Source organism: Gadus macrocephalus, chromosome 18 (genome assembly GCF_031168955.1).
Source record: "Gadus macrocephalus chromosome 18, ASM3116895v1".
Taxonomy (NCBI): Eukaryota; Metazoa; Chordata; class Actinopteri; order Gadiformes; family Gadidae; genus Gadus; species Gadus macrocephalus.
In genome coordinates, this window is record NC_082399.1 from 2,061,517 (window position 1) to 2,079,846 (window position 18,330).

Genomic DNA, 18,330 nt, shown 5'->3' on the forward strand with positions numbered 1-18,330 from the left:
AGATATCGTCCCACATTTCCCTTCTGGGAGTCGGATAACCGCTTTGATGCAAGGTTTGGTGGTTGTGTGAGCTGTAAACGTCCTTTTATGACGGCCTAACTTGATTTCTCTTGATGTGTTGCCGTCTATTTGCAGTAATGGCTCCAGACGGTAGAAATAAACCCTGTTTGTGTTTTATCTCTTTTTTTCCCTTCCCAAGCTCTTAATTACGTGCTAACTCTGTTGTCTTCCCGCCCCGATCAGCATGCATCATCTCCCGGCCTTGCTCTGCCCTGCCAGCACCCTCACAGGGAAGGGGAAATTATTATTGCACTCTGCTATTAGGCCCCCAGAAACAAACATGTTTTGAAGGCTAAATTGCCAAACATGCTGGGTTTCAATATCCTTATTCTTTTTCTCCCTACCCGGAATTGGATTTCATCAGCGGGGCCGTTTAGTAACACCGGCTTTGCGGCTGCTTACAAAAAGAGAGCAGAGTGGGGGGAACAGGCCATGTGTGAAGGAGGTTGTCAAGATCGAGAGGAATGGGCTGAGATCGCCTCTCTCTCTGGCTGTAGGCTGACCCCTTAACCCTGGTGGATGACGGGCAGAGAGAGGCAGAGGTGATCACCTCAGTGCTTCGTAAACACTGTGAGCCACCAGGAAACAAACATGCAGAGAGCTGGCAGCACAGTGAAACACAGTCCGTGAACGAAAAGCTCCTTAAACATTACTTCAATAATCATAACCAAACACAACAAATCCTAACTAAAACCAATAACACTGTGCATATTTCGTGTGTATATCAGTGTCTACGAGGCAGCACAATATGCACGAGCTCACTTAGTCCGTGTGGAGGATATGCAGTTGCTAATTAGCATACAGTTAAAAAATCATTTGCTTGGGGATTAATTTAGTACTCTGTAGCTGCATCTGAATCGAATAGAAGGATTTTACATTAAAGCACACGCATTCCGAGTCCTCATCTTAATCCTAACCTATATCTTCTAATCTTTGGTGAAGAAGTACTGAGAAGAGTGTCCCTGAGTTCTTTCATGGAACTTTTATGAGTGACATGGGTCTAGTAACGTAGGCTGCGTGTGTGTGTGTGTGTGTGTACTAAACGACCAAGACTAAGCAGCAACTGTGTGTGTGTGTGTGTGTGTGTGTGTGTGTGTGTGTGAGCAGGAGACAACCCTGGCCGAGTTGCTGCAGCTGAACCTCCACTGCTTCGAGGAGGAGGTGAGGGGCATCGTGGACAAGGCGTCCAAGGAGATGGGCATGGAGAAGGTGCTGGCGGAGCTCAACGACACCTGGACAGGTGAGAGACCTCGAGGGGCCATTTTTAGACGTGAATCGGACCAATGGAGAACGCAGATCCCAGATCAGGCATCTCAGTGATCTGACGTTGTTGCCCAAATGGAGACTCATATTTTTGTTCACAACACGCCTTTGAAGGAAGCAGTACTCGGATGTTCATTGTTGATGTTCAATGTGTAACTACGCATTTCTTTCAACGACATGTTGTTAAAATCCATAAGCCCATGTTATGAGATGCATCACGTTCTTGTATCACGTCTGCGGCCATGTTGTGTATGTTTCGGCTGACGTTTGTAGTCGGATTAGTGTTCCCAACCGTCAGGATGGTTTGGAAACTCGGTCAGCTTTTCTGCCACCGCCTCACCTTCATCCCGCTCCTCGTGTTCCTCCTCTGGTACGCTGTGGACCGGTCCTGTTCAACCCCCTCCCCCCCTCCCCCCAGGCATGCAGTTCCAGTACGAGTCCCACCACCGGACCAAGCTGCCCCTGCTGCTCCCAGACGAGGCCCTCATAGAGACCCTGGAGGACAACCAGGTCAGCCCTCCCTAGCCGTAGAAGGGCCCCTGGGCCCGAGACACACCGGCCCCTGGCCCCGAGACACACCGGCCCCTGGGCCCCAGACACCACGGCCCCTGGGCCCCGAGACACACCGGCCCCTGGGCCCGAGACACACCGGCCCCTGGGCCCCGAGACACACCGGCCCCTGGGCCCGAGACACACCGGCCCCTGGCCCCGAGACACACCGGCCCCTGGGCCCCAGACACCACGGCCCCTGGGCCCCGAGACACACCGGCCCCTGGCCCCGAGACACACCGGCCCCTGGGCCCGAGACACACCGGCCCCTGGGCCCCGAGACACACCGGCCCCTGGCCCCGAGACACACCGGCCCCTGGGCCCCGAGACACACCGGCCCCTGGGCCCCGAGACACACCGGCCCCTGGCCCCGAGACACACCGGCCCCTGGGCCCGAGACACACCGGCCCCTGGCCCCGAGACACACCGGCCCCTGGGCCCGAGACACCACGGCCCCTGGGCCCGAGACACACCGGCCCCTGGGCCCCGAGACACACCGGCCCCAGGACCATCTACCAGCCCTCGTTTATCCCTTAAAGTGGTCCTTATCAGTGCTCGAACAAGAGAAGAGAGGCTTTTAGTACTTAACACCGTGTTTAATTATTCATGTGATCAACTAAAACACCTCAGAGTACATAAGCTGTCATCGCTGTCGTCATTTTGACAGGTTTTTTTTAACAAATGAGTTAAGCCGACGAACAATCGTGATTGTATTTTTTCTCTAGATCTTCAATCCTCCAGGGTTGATTAAGCACATTTTCTGATTAAGCGCCGAGCTCTTCAGCGAGTTGAACCTCCGGCGGTGCCTCCGTGCCTGGCTCTCCCTGAACCCCCTTGTGGTGGACCCCCTGCAGGTGCAGCTCCAGAACCTCATGTCCTCCAAGTACATCGACCACTTCCTGGAGGAGGTGTCGGCCTGGCAGCGCAAGCTGTCCGTGGCCGACTCCGTCATCTCCATCTGGTTCGAGGTGCAGCGCAACTGGACCCACCTGGAGAGCATCTTCATCGGCTCGGAGGACATCCGCTCACAGCTGCCTGAGGTCCCACTGAGACACACACATGGGCTCACACACACACACACACACACACACTCTCACACTCTCACACTCACTCACTCACTCTCACAGAGAGACAAGCTCGCACACACATGAGCTCACTCATAAACACTCACTCACATTTACCCACTCACTGACTGACTGACTCACTGACTGACTGACTGACTCACTCACACTGACTCACTCACACACACACACACACTTACAGGCATACACAATTACACCCTCATACACACACACAAACATGATAGGTCAATTCATCGATTAGTGGATTGACCAAAAAATGTACGCATCCTTCCATAATAGATTTGATGTTTAGGTAATTTATCTAGCACGCACACAGATAATTAGCTGCTTAATGTTTTAGAAATTCTAATATTTGGTTCATAATGCTTTAACATTTCTTGGCTGCTCGTCAAATACTTCAAGCTGATTTACTACATCCCTTTGCACCCTAGTAACTTGTTATTAACTTTGAATACATTACTATTAATCAGCCCATTAGTTACCACACGCAGACCTGAGCAACGGGGAAATGCACAAACTACACACACATACATGCATACATGCATACATAGACACATTCATACGAGTGCATACACTAAGCACACACTAAGCACATGTTTGCATACACACATGCAGGTCGGAGGCTGAACTTCTTGTACTCTGTTTGTTAATTAAGGATCCATTACGTACTTCTTTACCAAACGGGGATTGCTTGTTCCCTAATTGCCCCCATGGGCCTGAGGTTGGACTTCAACCCAGATGTTGGCCTCTCTGATTCTCTCCGCGAATCACTCACTCTCCCTCTCCATCTTCCTCCCTCCCCCTCCCTCCTTCCAATTCTCGCTCTCCCTTTCTACCTCCCTCGCTCTTTCCCTCTCCCTCTCTTCCTCTCCCTCCCCCTTCCTCCCTCCCTCCCTCTCTCTCCCCTCTCTCTCTCTCTCTATCTCCCTCCCTCGCTCTTCCTACCTCCCTCCCTTGCTCCTTCTCTCTCTCCCTTTCTTCCTCCCTCGCTCCCCCACCCTCCCTTTCTCCCTCTTCCCCTCTCTCTCTCTCTCTCCCTCCTTCTCCCCCTTTTCCCCCTCCCTCCCCTGGCGTGGTTTCCAAACCCACTCCCCTCCAGGACTCCAAGCGTTTCGACGGGATTGATGCTGATTTCAAAGAGCTGGCGACCGACGGCCATACAACCCCCAATGTGGTGGAGGCCACCAATAAGGCGGGGCTGTTCGGCACGCTGGAGGACATCCAGACCAGGTGACCCTCAGGCAGGCCCCATCCGTGTGTGTGCGTGTGCATGCATGTTTTACCTCTGTCAATCTATTAGAGTGGGTGCAATTAGATTGCATGGGCTGCATCCATTTGGACCTGCTTGACACTTATTGGCCGACTTGCGTGCATGCGGGCAGGCGGCCATGAACGCACCTACACGTGCGCAAACGGAAATGCATGCACACGTGCACACTCACACACATGCAAATACGCACATGCATACACAGGCATTTGTGTTGTGTGTTATTGTGTGTGTGTGTGTGTGTGCCGTCACACAAATACATGCTTCCAGACCTGCAGAGACATAGACGTGCACCTTCGAAAACTATTAACACACACACACACACACACACACACACACACACACACACACACACACACACACACACACACACACACACACACACTCACTCTGATTGCTGAGAGCATGTGTTGTGGTGCAGGCTGGCTCTGTGTGAGAAGGCTCTGGCTGAGTACCTCGACACAAAGCGCCTGGCCTTCCCTCGCTTCTACTTCATCTCCTCGGCCGACCTGCTGGACATCCTGTCCAACGGAACCAACCCTCAGCAGGTCAGAGCCTAGACCTACTAACCAACCCTCAGCAGGTCAGAGCGTAGACCTACTAACCAACCCACAGCAGGTCAGAGCGTAGACCTACTAACCAACCCACAGCAGGTCAGAGCGTAGACCTACTAACCAACCCACAGCAGGTCAGAGCGTAGACCTACTAACCAACCCACAGCAGGTCAGAGCGTAGACCTACTAACCAACCCACAGCAGGTCAGAGCGTAGACCTACTAACCAACCCACAGCAGGTCAGAGCGTAGACCTACTAACCAACCCACAGCAGGTCAGAGCGTAGACCTACTAACCAACCCTCAGCAGGTCAGAGCGTAGACCTACTAACCAACCCACTGCAGGTCAGAGCGTAGACCTACTAACCAAACCACACATCACCTACTAACCAACCCACAGCAGGTCAGAGCCTAGACCTACTAACCAACCCACAGCAGGTCAGAGCGTAGACCTACTAACCAAACCACACATCACCTACTAACCAACCCAGAGCAGGTCAGAGCGTAGACATACTAACCAACCCACAGCAGGTCAGAGCGTAGACATACTAACCCAACCACACATAACCTACTAACAAACTCACAGCAGGTTAGAACAGAGTCTTACTAAAACAATACCAATCCACTGGCTGCCTACTGGCTGTGGACTATGATTAATGTTACTATTGGGTCTTTTAGTCTGTATCTTATGCATCTATCCCATAATGTCTTATTGTACATTATGTATTATGTATCAGTCTGTCATTCTGATAAGGCTCTCCTTGTGTTTATTTATTTTACTTGAGGTCACTATCTGTAGGCCTGTTCAGAGGGTCTCACTGAAAAAGAGCTCTTAGATTAAATTTAGCTTCTGTTTAAATAAATGTTGTCGAGGATAACCGAGAACTGAGCCCCTGTTAACCAACACTGCATCGGAATGCAGTTTTTTTGTCCCTGCTATTCACCACATTGTCCACAGGGGGGCACTGTTGTACATGCGTTGGCTGCAATGCCGCCAGTGCGTAGGACCTTGGTGATACAAGTCATCTCTTATTCCACATTAAATAAAGGACTCTTGTGTTTTAACTAAAGCACTGTGAGCACAATGAGGCAAACACGGCCACAGAGCCCACCGTGCCTCCCACCTGTCGGGGAAAATCAATGAGAAAATGTTAATATATGTAATGACTTCCGGCTGCATTGTGTGTGTGTGTGTGTGTGTGTGCCTGTCCTGTTTGTGTGTGTGTGTGCCTGTGTATGTGTGTGCGTCTGTGTGCACGTGCGTGCTCGTGCTCAGGTCCAGAAGCATCTGTCCAAGCTGTTTGACAACATGGCCAAGATGTGCTTTGAGGACGACAGCGAGGGGAACTCCACCAACACGGGGCTGGGCATGTACAGCCATGAGGACGAATACGTGCCCTTCAACAAGAGCTGCGACTGCAACGGAGCGGTAGGGCCGTGCTGACAGGGGGACCACTGCTGAGGGGGGACATAAGGCGACCGGCCGGGTGGCCCTCCCAGCCCCATCTTTGTGCCAGGAACGTGGCCCCGATAATGGCCGCACGACACCAAGGGGAGCGGCGGGAAAACGGCTTCCCGTGCCGCCTCATTGGTCCAATAAAGATTAAAATCACTCGTCGATATTACTCGGTGAGATAATTCACAGCGACGTGTGGCCGACTATGGCCGCCGTTGCCGCGTCGCGCGGCCCCCCACTTTTAAACGGAAACGGAGGAATAATTCAAAGCGACAAATGAAATTGAGTCGGCGGCGGGCCCTCCGGGCTGATGAGTGTCCCGTCGCACACATTTCCCATTACGGCCGCCGCGTGCGTACCTTCCTCAGTCCTGCTCCCGCTCTAATGCTTATTAATGACCTCATTAGCTCCCATTGATAACACACAGGCAGCACGGGGGGTCATCAATGGGGGGGGGGGGGGGGGGGAGGGAAGCAGGGAGGAAAAGGGGGTGAGAAAGGGGGGGAGAGGGAGGCTTTGAGGAAAAGGGGGAGGGGGGGGGGGGGAAGGGGAGAGGGTGGCCGGGGGACGGGGTACGGTTCAGGGGTCTTACGGACACTCTTTCCTCCTCACCCCCTCTCCTTGTTCTTCTTCCGTCTCCCGCTGCACGTGTGTGTGTGTGTGTGTGTGTGTGTGTGTGTGCGTGTGTGCGTGTGTGCGACGGTGCAGGTGGAGGCCTGGCTGAACCGCGTGCTGGAGAGCATGCGCTCCACCGTGCGCCACGAGATGACGGAGGCGGTGGCGGCCTACGAGGACAAACCCCGCGAGCAGTGGCTGTTTGACTACCCGGCGCAGGTACACACACACACACACACACACACACACACACACACACACACACACACACACACACACACACACACACACACACACACACACACACACACACACACACACACACACACACACACACCAAGCACGCTGGAGTCCGTTCGTAGCAATGCGGATCTCTGTGCCACATACAGTATTAACGTGCATATATTCGTTAAGAAGGTGATTCCGTATGTTCTTATGGAAGTTTACACACGAGTGCACGACTTTACATTCGGCACGAAAACTTCCCCGGCCCTTATCTTTTGCAGATTTCAGTCTGCCGACCTATCGCCTCATCTGTATTCTTACAGGGGTGATATGCCACCAGCTGTGAGTGTGATTAGCAGTTCCAAGCCGTTGGAGAATCTGCCCTTTCTTTTGTTTTAGTGATCACAAAGGGGCGTGTCCACCTAGATGTATGATGGATAGATCAGCAACATTTGCAAAAGTCCACTGGGTAGGCTGGTAGACTGATCTATCCAACGTACAGCTAGGTTGGACACAGGAAAAGGCCGATTTTCAAACGGCTTGTAATGGCTAATCACACTCACACCTGGTGGCATAATATCACCCCTTTTATGTTTCCACTGTGACACTTTCACCGACATCATAACACATTGGTTGAAGCGATTGTGGCGTAGGTGAAGTGGTTGTGGTGTATGTGAAGATTAGTGTGCGTGTAAAAATTTCACTCTAACAGTGCCACATGAAATTACTCACGCCATTTTGTGTGGCACTGGTGTGAATTGACTTGAAACTGTTTAAATACTCGTTCTGGTTTGTCAGGCTTTTCAAATCAGAGCCAGGTGATGTTTTTATGTTTTGGCACCATTTGGCAGCCATTTGTGAAAAACTGCACCTGTGATCACTCTGCGCTCAGGCTCGGGCACGTCTGCTTTGAACTATGTGTGTGTGTGTGTGTGTGTGTGTGTGTGCATGCGTTTGTGCATGTGTGTGTGTGTGTGTATGTGCATGCGTTTGTGTGTGTGTGTGCAGGCTTTTGTGTGTGTGTGTGTGTGTGTGCAAGCATTTGTGTGTGTGCAAGCGTTTGTGTCTGTGTGTGCAAGCGTTTGTGTGTGCGTGTGTGTGCAGGCGTGCGTGTGTGCACGCGTGTGTGTGTGCATGCTTTAGTGTGGGTGTGTGTGCAAGCGTTTCTGTGCTTGTGTGTGTGCAAGCGTGTGTGTGTGTGTGTACACGCATGTGTGGGTGGGTGTGTGTGTGTGCGTGTGCTCTACATAAATCAGAAGCAAGGTGTAAAACGTTCCTCGGCTTTGTAGTAAAGCCCCTACTCCTGAGACCACAGAAGCTGCTCCTCCTCTGACGTCATCTCATCCCCAAACTATAACGTCTCCCTTTAACCCCCGACCGCCCCCCCCCCCCACTGCCCCGACCCCCACCCAGGTGGCCCTGACCTGCACGCAGATCTGGTGGACGTCGGACGTGGGCATTGCGTTCCTACGGCTGGAGGAGGGCTACGAGAACGCCATGAAGGAGTACTACAAGAAGCAGGTGACCCAGCTCAACACCCTCATCTCCATGCTGATTGGCCAGCTGTCCCCCGGCGACCGGCAGAAGGTCATGACCATCTGCACCATCGACGTGCACGCCCGCGACGTGGTGGCCAAGATGGTGGCTCAGAAGGTGAGTGGGGAGGTGAGGGGATATGGTAATGTGTGAATGTTCTGGGTTGTGACAGAGCACTCTCAAAATAGCATCTTGTCAGGGCAATTTCCTTAAGAGATATTGCGTCTAGGACAGATACGATTTCTAAATGCAAAAAGCACAATATTTGTGGACAATTAACTTAGTTTTAAAGATCCCATAGCATGCTACTTTATGGATGCTTTAATATAGATATTAGTGGGCCCTTAACAGTATTTGAAGACGTTCCCGAAATGAAGCCTTGGTGCAGAATTACAGCCACTACGAGTCAGTCGCACATTGAGCTTTCCCCAAACGCGCCGTTTCGGTGTCAGTAGCTTTGATGCAAATGAGGAGGGAGGCGGGTCAAGGAGGAGGGCGGGGGTGTGGCCCTGAGCAGCATGCGGTCACGGTACCATGCACTCTGTTTAAGGTGGATGTATCGCAATGGCGAGGCACACACAGCCTTTGGCCGCGCTCCGGCGGGAGGCCTGGTGCTCTGTATCTAAATAATATCATATTATACAGATATCTATATGATATAATACATATTATCACAGCCAAAAGTTGTGTGCGCCTCCAGACGATATCATGAATCTCAAACGACTGCGTCGGGTTCTCCGACGTCCCTGGTTCGTCCACGTCCATATCAATCTGAAGTAGACTGAACCACGACATGGAGGAGAAAGGGATTGTTGCCCCGATTTTCTTCTGCCGGAGCCTCGCGGTCGAGGGACCACCACCTCGGCAGCGGGCAGCGATTAGGCACCACCGCCTCCTGCGGCGGGCAGCGCCGAGGCGGTGGTCCCTCGGCAGCGGGTAGCGGGATGCGGGGCTCAAGCGGAAGGCAATCGCGGGCAGCAATCCCTTTCTCCTCCATGTCGTGGTTCATGTACCTCAGGGAGTCAAAGCCAAAGTTCCTTTCCCCCAATTCCTTCTCAACCATGGATGAGATAACCCCCACTACGAGGATAAACAGTCTACCAGCCTATCCAGTGGACCGTAGCAAGCGTTGCTCATCTATCCGTCACACATCCAGGTGGACACGCCTACCTGTGATGCAGTAAGGGGCAGTTCTCCAAAACGGCTTGTAGCGGCTAATCACACCACACCTGGTGGCAGCCATGGGACCCTTAATGTTAGAAAACCCCCCGAAAGTGAAATTTTCATGCCATGGGATCTTTAATGCATGCATACTCTAGACTCCTCTCTAGCAGAGTGAGTTCAGAATACAGTTAGTAGTTAGATGACTAAAAGGAAAAAACATGGCTTTATTCCAATACGATCTCAAACCCAAATCTTTAAAAAAAAAAATTGTCTTTCAGAATTAATTCCTCACACCAAATTTTTTTACCAAAGTACAGAAATTCTGTAACCATCCACAGGGAAGGCATGGGGCGCTTGGGGAGTGTGAGGGGGGGGGCACGGGGCCTATTTATGGCCAGGCGAGGGGCTTGTCGGCACGCCAGCACATTTAAATTTCCCACACGTGCATGGCGATCAAAGAGCGCGGGCTCATTTTTAGAAAGCCATTTCCCAGAGAAGCAGCAGGAAGAAGCTCTTACGACATTCAAGCGGGTTATTAGCATAATTACAGGCTGGAGAAATCGTAGATTACGCCCGCCTTTCTCTATAGTGCTGCCCTGCTATCTGCTTGACGTTATTTGCCACTCTCTCTATCTCCCTCCCTTTTACCTCCTGCTCCCCCTTCCCTTTCTCTCTATCTCCCTCTGTTACCTCCTCCCCCATACTGCCCCCCCCACTCGCTCCCCGATTTCGCTATCTGCCACCCACTTTGTCTCCCCCTTTCTCTCCTCCAAACTCCCTCTCTTTCTCCCTCCTCTCTCCTACCCCACTATCTCTCACTGTATTTCTTACTGCACTTTTTTCCCTCTCCATCTTTCACCCACCCCCCTTTTTGTTATTCCTTCTCCATGGCTCTCTCTCGTTCGTACGTTCACTCGCTCACTCGCTCGCTCGCTCACTCACTCGTTCGTTCTCTCTCCCTCTCCCTCTCGTTCTCTCTCCCTCTCACTCTCTCTCCCTCTCACTCCCCCCCCACCTGGGCTACAGATTGACAACTCCCAGGCCTTCGTGTGGCTGTCCCAGCTCAGACACCGCTGGGGAGAGAAAGACGCTCACTGCTATGCCAACATTTGTGACGCCCAGTTCCAGTACTCCTACGAATACCTGGGGAACACCCCCCGGCTGGTCATCACCCCTCTGACTGACCGGTACGGCACGGAGAGCGTGATGGAAACACTTGACACAGGATAAGGGTATATTAATTCACCATTAATTATCATTAGGAAGTGCAGTAATAACATTAACTCAACTAATGGTCCAGTTAACATTTACAAACGGTGTTCATGTTTACTACTGGTGTTCATGATAACTAAGGTAATAGCGTTCATGTTAACTATGATATTAATGTATACATTATTTATTAGGGTTAAGGTTAACCCTTACCCTTACCTTCACCCTAACAATTGCCCTTATCCTAACCCCTATGCTAATGTATATACAAATGCTTATTACTGCCGCAACTAATGTTATTAATGGTTCATTAATTAACCCTAACTAAAAAAACATTAATATGGGACAGGCCTTAAGAGGAAGCAGTGTGGTATTTTCCACTGCCAATATTTTCTTTCAATATTGATCTACTTATGTGTGCATATACAAATGGCAGCCAACCAAGGCTGTTCTTTTATTTCCAATATTTGTGTTGTGAAATCCTGCCAAAACAAGTTTGCTAGTTTGCTGTGTATAAATATTTAGATAAATGTATATAAAATAAGGAAAAAAAGAAAAGAGAAGGATGATGTGTATGTTTGTAGTTATGTATACACAAACGCATCATGTTTCCTTCCTCCATCCTTCGTTCCCCTCTTGTTTCCTTTGTCCTTGTCCTATCGGGCTGCTTCGTGTTTTCGGCGGGGACACGGCGTGAGAACGAGGGGTGGTTTGAGAGGACGGGTTCAGGGGTCACGTAGCGGGGCTCCTGCGCGCGCTCGCGTCCTCGCGTCGGCCCCGGAGGAGGGGGGAATGAATAGCGTCGCTGTCGTCGTGTCCGCTCCGAACGGTAACACGACAGCGCCTCACGCGTCACCCCCGTGACATCGCCGGTGGCGCCCTGAAGCGCCGACGTCTACGTCGTTTTTCGGTCATTTGAAAAACAGTGCATGTACCAGCCGCTAAGCCGTTAAGTTATTTAGACGCTTTTAATGTGACGCCGTGAGACGGGGATGGGGGGGGGGGGGGCTTTTTATGAACGTCACGCATTTTAATGAGGTCATACATTTCGCATCGCAGCATGAAGCGTTGGCTTTGCAGGGAGACGTTATCTCTTGGCTCACCCAGAGCAGACTGTGGCTAGTTACCGAGGCGTGCTGGCCGCGCGCAGAGGTATCATTACGCTAATGAACCACGCGCGCTAATCTATGGCAACAGCAGCCGCGGCACAGAATGCTAACTGGCACGACTCACACACGTACCCCGCCACGTCGGCTAATGGCAGCGCTCCAGCAAAAAGTGTCCTGAATATTTTAACCACGCTCGGCCCTCTGGCTAGACAGACAGAGGACCGGACTGGGACGGACACACGCTGATGTTTGACCAGACACAGAGAATGAGACGGACGGACGGACGGACGGATGTTTAAGTAATGTGACGGACGGGGTAAAGTATTCAGAGTGAGACGCAAGTCGACGATAGTACGACACAGTAAGGCGCGCTCGTAGTAAGACAGATGTGCAGACAGACATCGGATGGATTTGTAACGCAGGAGACAGGAAGGGAGATATGACAGAGCATCAGGTTATTAGAACAGTGAGACAGGCAGCCCTGCAGGTGGGGAGGAAGAGACACTCAGACAGACAGACAGACCTGGGATAGAAAATGTGTTTGCTTTTAATAATACAAGACTCCCTACTCCCTGTGAAGGGGATCGGATCACGCAGCTTTTCCTTGTAGCGGGCTTCAAATATTCAGAGGGAGAAACCCTTGCCCAACCAACCACATGATTGATTGTAGAAAAAAATGAAAATAAACATACACAACCTCAAAACAAATGTGCCATATTTCAAGGGAAGCGCCATGAAACCTGTTGGCAACAGTAGCGAAGCCACACGCGCACATGGCAGTCATTTGTCTTTCGGTGGTTTCCGCACATCGGTACGTTTGGGAACCACACCCGAGCACGCACACACTCTGAACACGCACACATGCATACACACGCGCACACACAGGTGATCACACACACACACAAACACACACACACGTTAGCACAAATGAGCACACGCATGAGAACACACAAACACACGCACACACGCGAGCACACACGCGAGCACACACGCAGCCCATACATGGTCTGGTAGCCATCCTGCTCATTCCAATCATGGCTCTATTGGCATTCCGAGGCTGCCAAGTGCGCACACATCTCTCCGCCCCGCATCCGGTGATCAATGGAGGCCTGATTGTTCTCTCAGAGGTCCTCATCAGGCAAGGTTTCTCACAGAGACACCGACGCCAGAGACTGATGTTTTTTGGTTCTGTTTGGGGTGGAGGTAATCACAGGTGTTTGGAGATGTGAGGAGGTGGGGGGAGAGGAGGGGTGAGAAGGAAGGGGGGGGGGGGGGGTGAGGAGGGGGCTGGGGAGTTGTGTCAGGAGGTGGGCGGGGACTTCTATCAGATCATGGGTTTTTCTTCCCAGATACAGTTTGATGGTATGGGGGGACGGGATGTTTGTGTGTTGTCGTGGTGGAGTGTGATGAGGCGGGGGGGGGGCTTGTTTTCGTCGGGCTGAATTTGATTCTGTCAGGGATTAGGAGGGAGTCATGGAATGTATAAAATCTATTTGGGTTGGTTTGATTCGTTCAATATTGATCCGATGCATCCCAGTTATACTGAATAATTGCTGTCAATAAGTTGGGTACACAACTGGAGTTTACAGAGTTTATCCACGCTAAGTGAAACATTTAAATTCCAAACTGTTAGCATTTTTTTATAATCGATTATAATGAATTTTAAGTGGATGCATACAGGCTAAAGCCCAAAGCAGACAAGCGGGGGATGAATAAAATCATGTTTCCGATTGTTTTTGGTCCAAACGACTTATTTAAGCGAGTCAAATCATACAACCACTACTCATTGGTGGCCTGTGTGGGTTTTTGCTTCGTTAAAACGATATTGTCGTGTTGTAGCGTTTTGTTTTGTGATTTATTTTTTTTAAATTGCTTAGGAAACATCTGGTTGTTTCTATTCGACCGTTGTTCGGTATGTTCGATTTGTGACGCATTAATTTGGAACCGTTAAAAGGCCAGAGGTGTACTGTTGTGGGAAAATAGTGCCCCCCCTCTTGTGTTATCGACAAATCTAAATCAAGTACTCTGCAACGCTGTGTTATAAGTCCCTGTGATATATAGTGTTATAGGTCCCTGTAATGTATAGTGTTATAGGACCCTGTCATATATAGTGTTATAGGTCCCTGTAATATATAGTGTTATAGGTCCCTGTAATGTATAGTGTTATAGGTCCCTGTAATATATAGTGTTATAGGTCCCTGTAATATATAGTGTTATAGGTCCCTGTAATGTATAGTGTTATAGGTCCCTGTAATGTATAGTGTTATAGGTCCCTGTAATATATAGTGTTATAGGTCCCTGTAATATATAGCGTTATAGGTCCCTGTAATATATAGCGTTATAGGTCCCTGTAATGTATAGTGTTATAGGACCCTGTAATATATAGTGTTATAGGTCCCTGTAATATATAGCGGGAGGACTAAGTCCTGACAGTGTGTGTGTGTGTGTGTGTGTGTGTGTGAGTCATGTGTCTGTATAATGACCGCTGTGCTCGGGCAGGTGCTACATCACCCTCACCCAGTCGCTCCACCTGACCATGAGTGGGGCCCCGGCGGGGCCGGCTGGGACCGGCAAGACGGAGACCACCAAGGACCTGGGCCGGGCCCTGGGCATCATCGTGTACGTCTTCAACTGCTCCGAGCAGATGGACTACAAGGTCCGTGCGTGTGCGTGTGTGTGTGTGTGTTTACTTACACAATATGTGTACACTTGCATACACGTGTTGTTCATTCTCAACTGTTTGTTTGTGTGTGGTTCTGTGTGTGTGTGTGTGTGTGTGTGTGTGTGTGTGTGTGTGTCTTCCTCCATGGATTCTGTGCGTGTGCGTGTGTGTTTGTGTGTGTGTCGTCCTCCATTGTGTGTGTCATTGTGTGTGTCATTGTGTGTGTGTGTGTGTGTTCAGGGATTATACAGTGTGCCATTGTGCGTTGCATAATGCATCACATTGCTAGTCTGTTTCCCTCTGTGCTCGTGATGCAGTGTAGTATTCTGTGTATTAGTTGAGTCACCTCACCGTCCTGCAGCATAATCCTCTCTTATCTATTCCATTTTCATCTCCTGTTTGCTCACCTCCCCCCCCCCCACGCACGCACACACACACACACGCACGCCCCTCCCTGCTCTTCGTCTTAAAGGAATAGCAGATGAGTTACACACTTCAATAGCTCTGCTTCTTCCTTTGGTGAGTCATGTCATCAGTGCCCTTGCTTCCACACCCCTCGACTTGTGTAAGCAAGCACAGATGAGTGCACATAAACATGGATGGTGTGGATGTATACCTTCTCATGCGCACACACGCGCAGTCGCGCGCATGCCAAAACATCCAAATATGTGCATGAACTTCCTGCATAGAGAGTGGCTTGTGGGCGACATCTTGATCATGCTTCTAAGGAAGGTATGTCATAACAATTTATTGCTCCTGGTGACACACGGTCACATACATAGTAGTGAGAGAGAGGGGGAGAGAGAGAGCGGGAGAGAGAGAGAGAGAGTTATATAGAGCTGTAGAGAGAAAGGTGTAGGAAAGAGAGGTTTATTTACATTCTCCTGGAGGAACGGGGCCGGAAGAGGAACATCGTCTTGACAACAAACACAAACGTGCACCGAAAAACCACAGGTGCACCTTATTCACATGTACACACACACGCACGCACGCACGCACACGCAAGCACGCAAACACACGCACACGTAACCGCGCACACACACCCCCATACACACACGCACGCACGCACACGTGCAGACCCTTAAACGATAAAGAGCGAGAGACATGCAAAGATGCCAAAATCGAGACAGTGTTGTGGTGAGAGAGACATGCAAGGATTAAGTGAGCGACAGAGAGAGAGAGAGAGAGAGAGAGGGTGGCTGTACCTTTTTAAACCCTTTTTGCCTCTACTTGGTGTCTCGTGTGTTGTTGTGGTGTTGTTCCTCCTCAACACCCTTCCTCCAGCCATCCAGCGTGAGATATTATTCTCCTGCTCTCCTTCTGCTCCAGAGTTCCCCTCTTATATTCTACCAAAAGCTGTTTTATTTTTTCCTCCATCTGTATCGTCATCTAATTGGCCATCTCTGCCTTTATCATCCCGTTTCCACCCCATTCCCCCCCTTCTTGACCCCCCCCCCCCCCCAGTGTGTCTAACCAGCCTTGTTAAGCAGCTGCAGAAAGCGGCCATCATAGTTATTGAACAGTATCTGACAGCCGTGGGATTTTGATTGATTTTTAGTGCTCACCCTATGTGATGCAAGGGCAATCCTTATTGCACCAGCAGCAATCGTCTCCCTGTTTTCAGCCATTAAAACAATCATCAAATAAATTATACACGCCATTGTAAAAGAGGTTGATGCGGAGAAAGATACTCCCGTACTTCTGTTTGATGTTGTGTGCCGTGTATGACGGAGTGCCAGGCAGACAATCACCTGGCTAACATACCTCTCTCCTTCTCCCTGTGTGTGTGTGTGTGTGTGTGTGTGTGTGTGTGTGTGTGTGTGTGTGTGTGTGTGTGTGTGTGTGTGTGTGTGTGTGTGTGTGTGTGTGTGTGTGTGTGTGTGTGTGTGTGTGTGTGTGTGTGTGTGTGTGTCCGTGCACCAGTCCTGTGGGAACATCTACAAGGGGCTGGCCCAGACGGGCGCGTGGGGCTGCTTCGACGAGTTCAACCGGATCACGGTGGAGGTGCTCTCGGTGGTGGCCGTTCAGGTGAGAGGCACGAGGTCACCCGACCCCGCAGTGACTCGCTCTCTGACTCCTCGTTTAACGGGCGAGGACCTCGTCGTCTGGCACACAGCGGTCCTACTTTGTTACAGAGGGACTTCTGGGGAAATGGCACAGTGTATGGGCCGGGAACCAAAAACAACAAGGGGCAGAGTCGCGCGTGGTTTCCCCTTTGGTTACGGAGCTGTTCCGCCCAGAAGGGGATTTTAATGAGTGTGTTTCAGCGGCGGCTCACTCCACACTGGTGTTGGTTCAAAACCTTTTCTTGCAACTTGGATTTCCCGGAGACGGGACGTTGTAGCTCGTCTTCCCACCGGGAGAGTTGACCAGCACCGCCCGGGTTTGTGTTCGTTGTTCGATCACCCACCTCCAGCTACAGGATTGGTCGAATCAAACACCCAGATTTGAGTGGGTCCGCTATAAGACTTTAGATTATGAATCCAAAAGATGACCAATCGAAAGTTTAATGTGAGACTTGCTCACTAACTCGCTAACTCGCTAACCGGCTAACCAGCTAACCAGCTAACTCACCTTCTCGCTAACCAAGTTACAGACGGCAGTTTGACTCCAGCGTCTCATCATCGTTGTTGTTCGTATGTTGTCCGGTGTCCAGACTCTACGTAAACCTGTTCCCATCCCCTCGTTCCGCCGGCCGTGCCCCCCCCCCCCGTTAGTATTCTGTGTGTGTAATGAAACGCGGCTGCGACTGAACTTGATGGGCGCTGTGGTTCAGCGGACCCCTTGGAGAAATCAGTCGCGTATTCTGCAGCGCTGGCAGAGGAAGCCCGCGTCGTCTGTCATCTTCCATTCCTCCCTTACCCGGGAACTCGCTTTTATTTTACCCCCCCCCCCTTCCCCGGTCTTAGCGGCTCAGCAAGTCCTCATGCAACCCCCCCCCCCCCCCCCCACACCCCAAACCCCCCACTGACACTGCCACACAGCCAATGCCAAGCCACATCCATACACATACACGCGCGGGCACATAAACACACACACACACACAAAAAAAACACACACAAAACACACACGCACACGCACACGCACGCGCACGTCCCATCGCGCCCATCCGCTCAGACCCAACATCTCCAGCCCCCCCTCCGCGTCACCCCCCGGGGAATCGAGGCTCTCACAAATCACACTTGAGATTAAAGCCGACCGAGGCAATTTATTTTAGATGTATTGTTTTTGGCATATTTGTTGAAAATCTGTTTACATCCCCGACAGCAATCAATAAATCAAAAGCTCTGACAAAAACAAAATAAAGATTTGGTATCTCGTGGCTGTCGCATGAGTGAAGGGATGGGATGGCCTGTCTGTCTACTTATCCGGGGACCTATCGCAATCTGCCCGGTCACTTATTGAGCATTATCGGAGTCTCGGACAATGCTAGGCGAAAAGAGCTATTACTAAAGCTAGCTCGATAGTCCTGGGGTTTGGGGGAGGAATTAGGAATGTTTTAATTGGATACTTTCAAAATCTAGCTTACTCTGGCTGGTTTCTCCAAAGTTGCCACAAGCTGTAATAATATGAACTCTCA

General features: G+C 50.8%; 1 protein-coding gene across 1 annotated transcript in view; it reads left to right on the forward strand.

Moving 5' to 3' along the window:
- dnah9 (dynein, axonemal, heavy chain 9) overlaps positions 1–18,330 on the forward strand; it is a 145,984-nt gene that overhangs the window by 22,598 nt on the left and 105,056 nt on the right. The window contains 11 exon segments of the mRNA XM_060037597.1: positions 1,168–1,300; positions 1,742–1,833; positions 2,727–2,912; positions 4,054–4,184; positions 4,643–4,769; positions 6,051–6,203; positions 6,939–7,064; positions 8,484–8,723; positions 10,797–10,957; positions 14,588–14,744; positions 16,674–16,778. Coding sequence (XP_059893580.1) covers positions 1,168–1,300; positions 1,742–1,833; positions 2,727–2,912; positions 4,054–4,184; positions 4,643–4,769; positions 6,051–6,203; positions 6,939–7,064; positions 8,484–8,723; positions 10,797–10,957; positions 14,588–14,744; positions 16,674–16,778 — 1,611 coding nt within the window.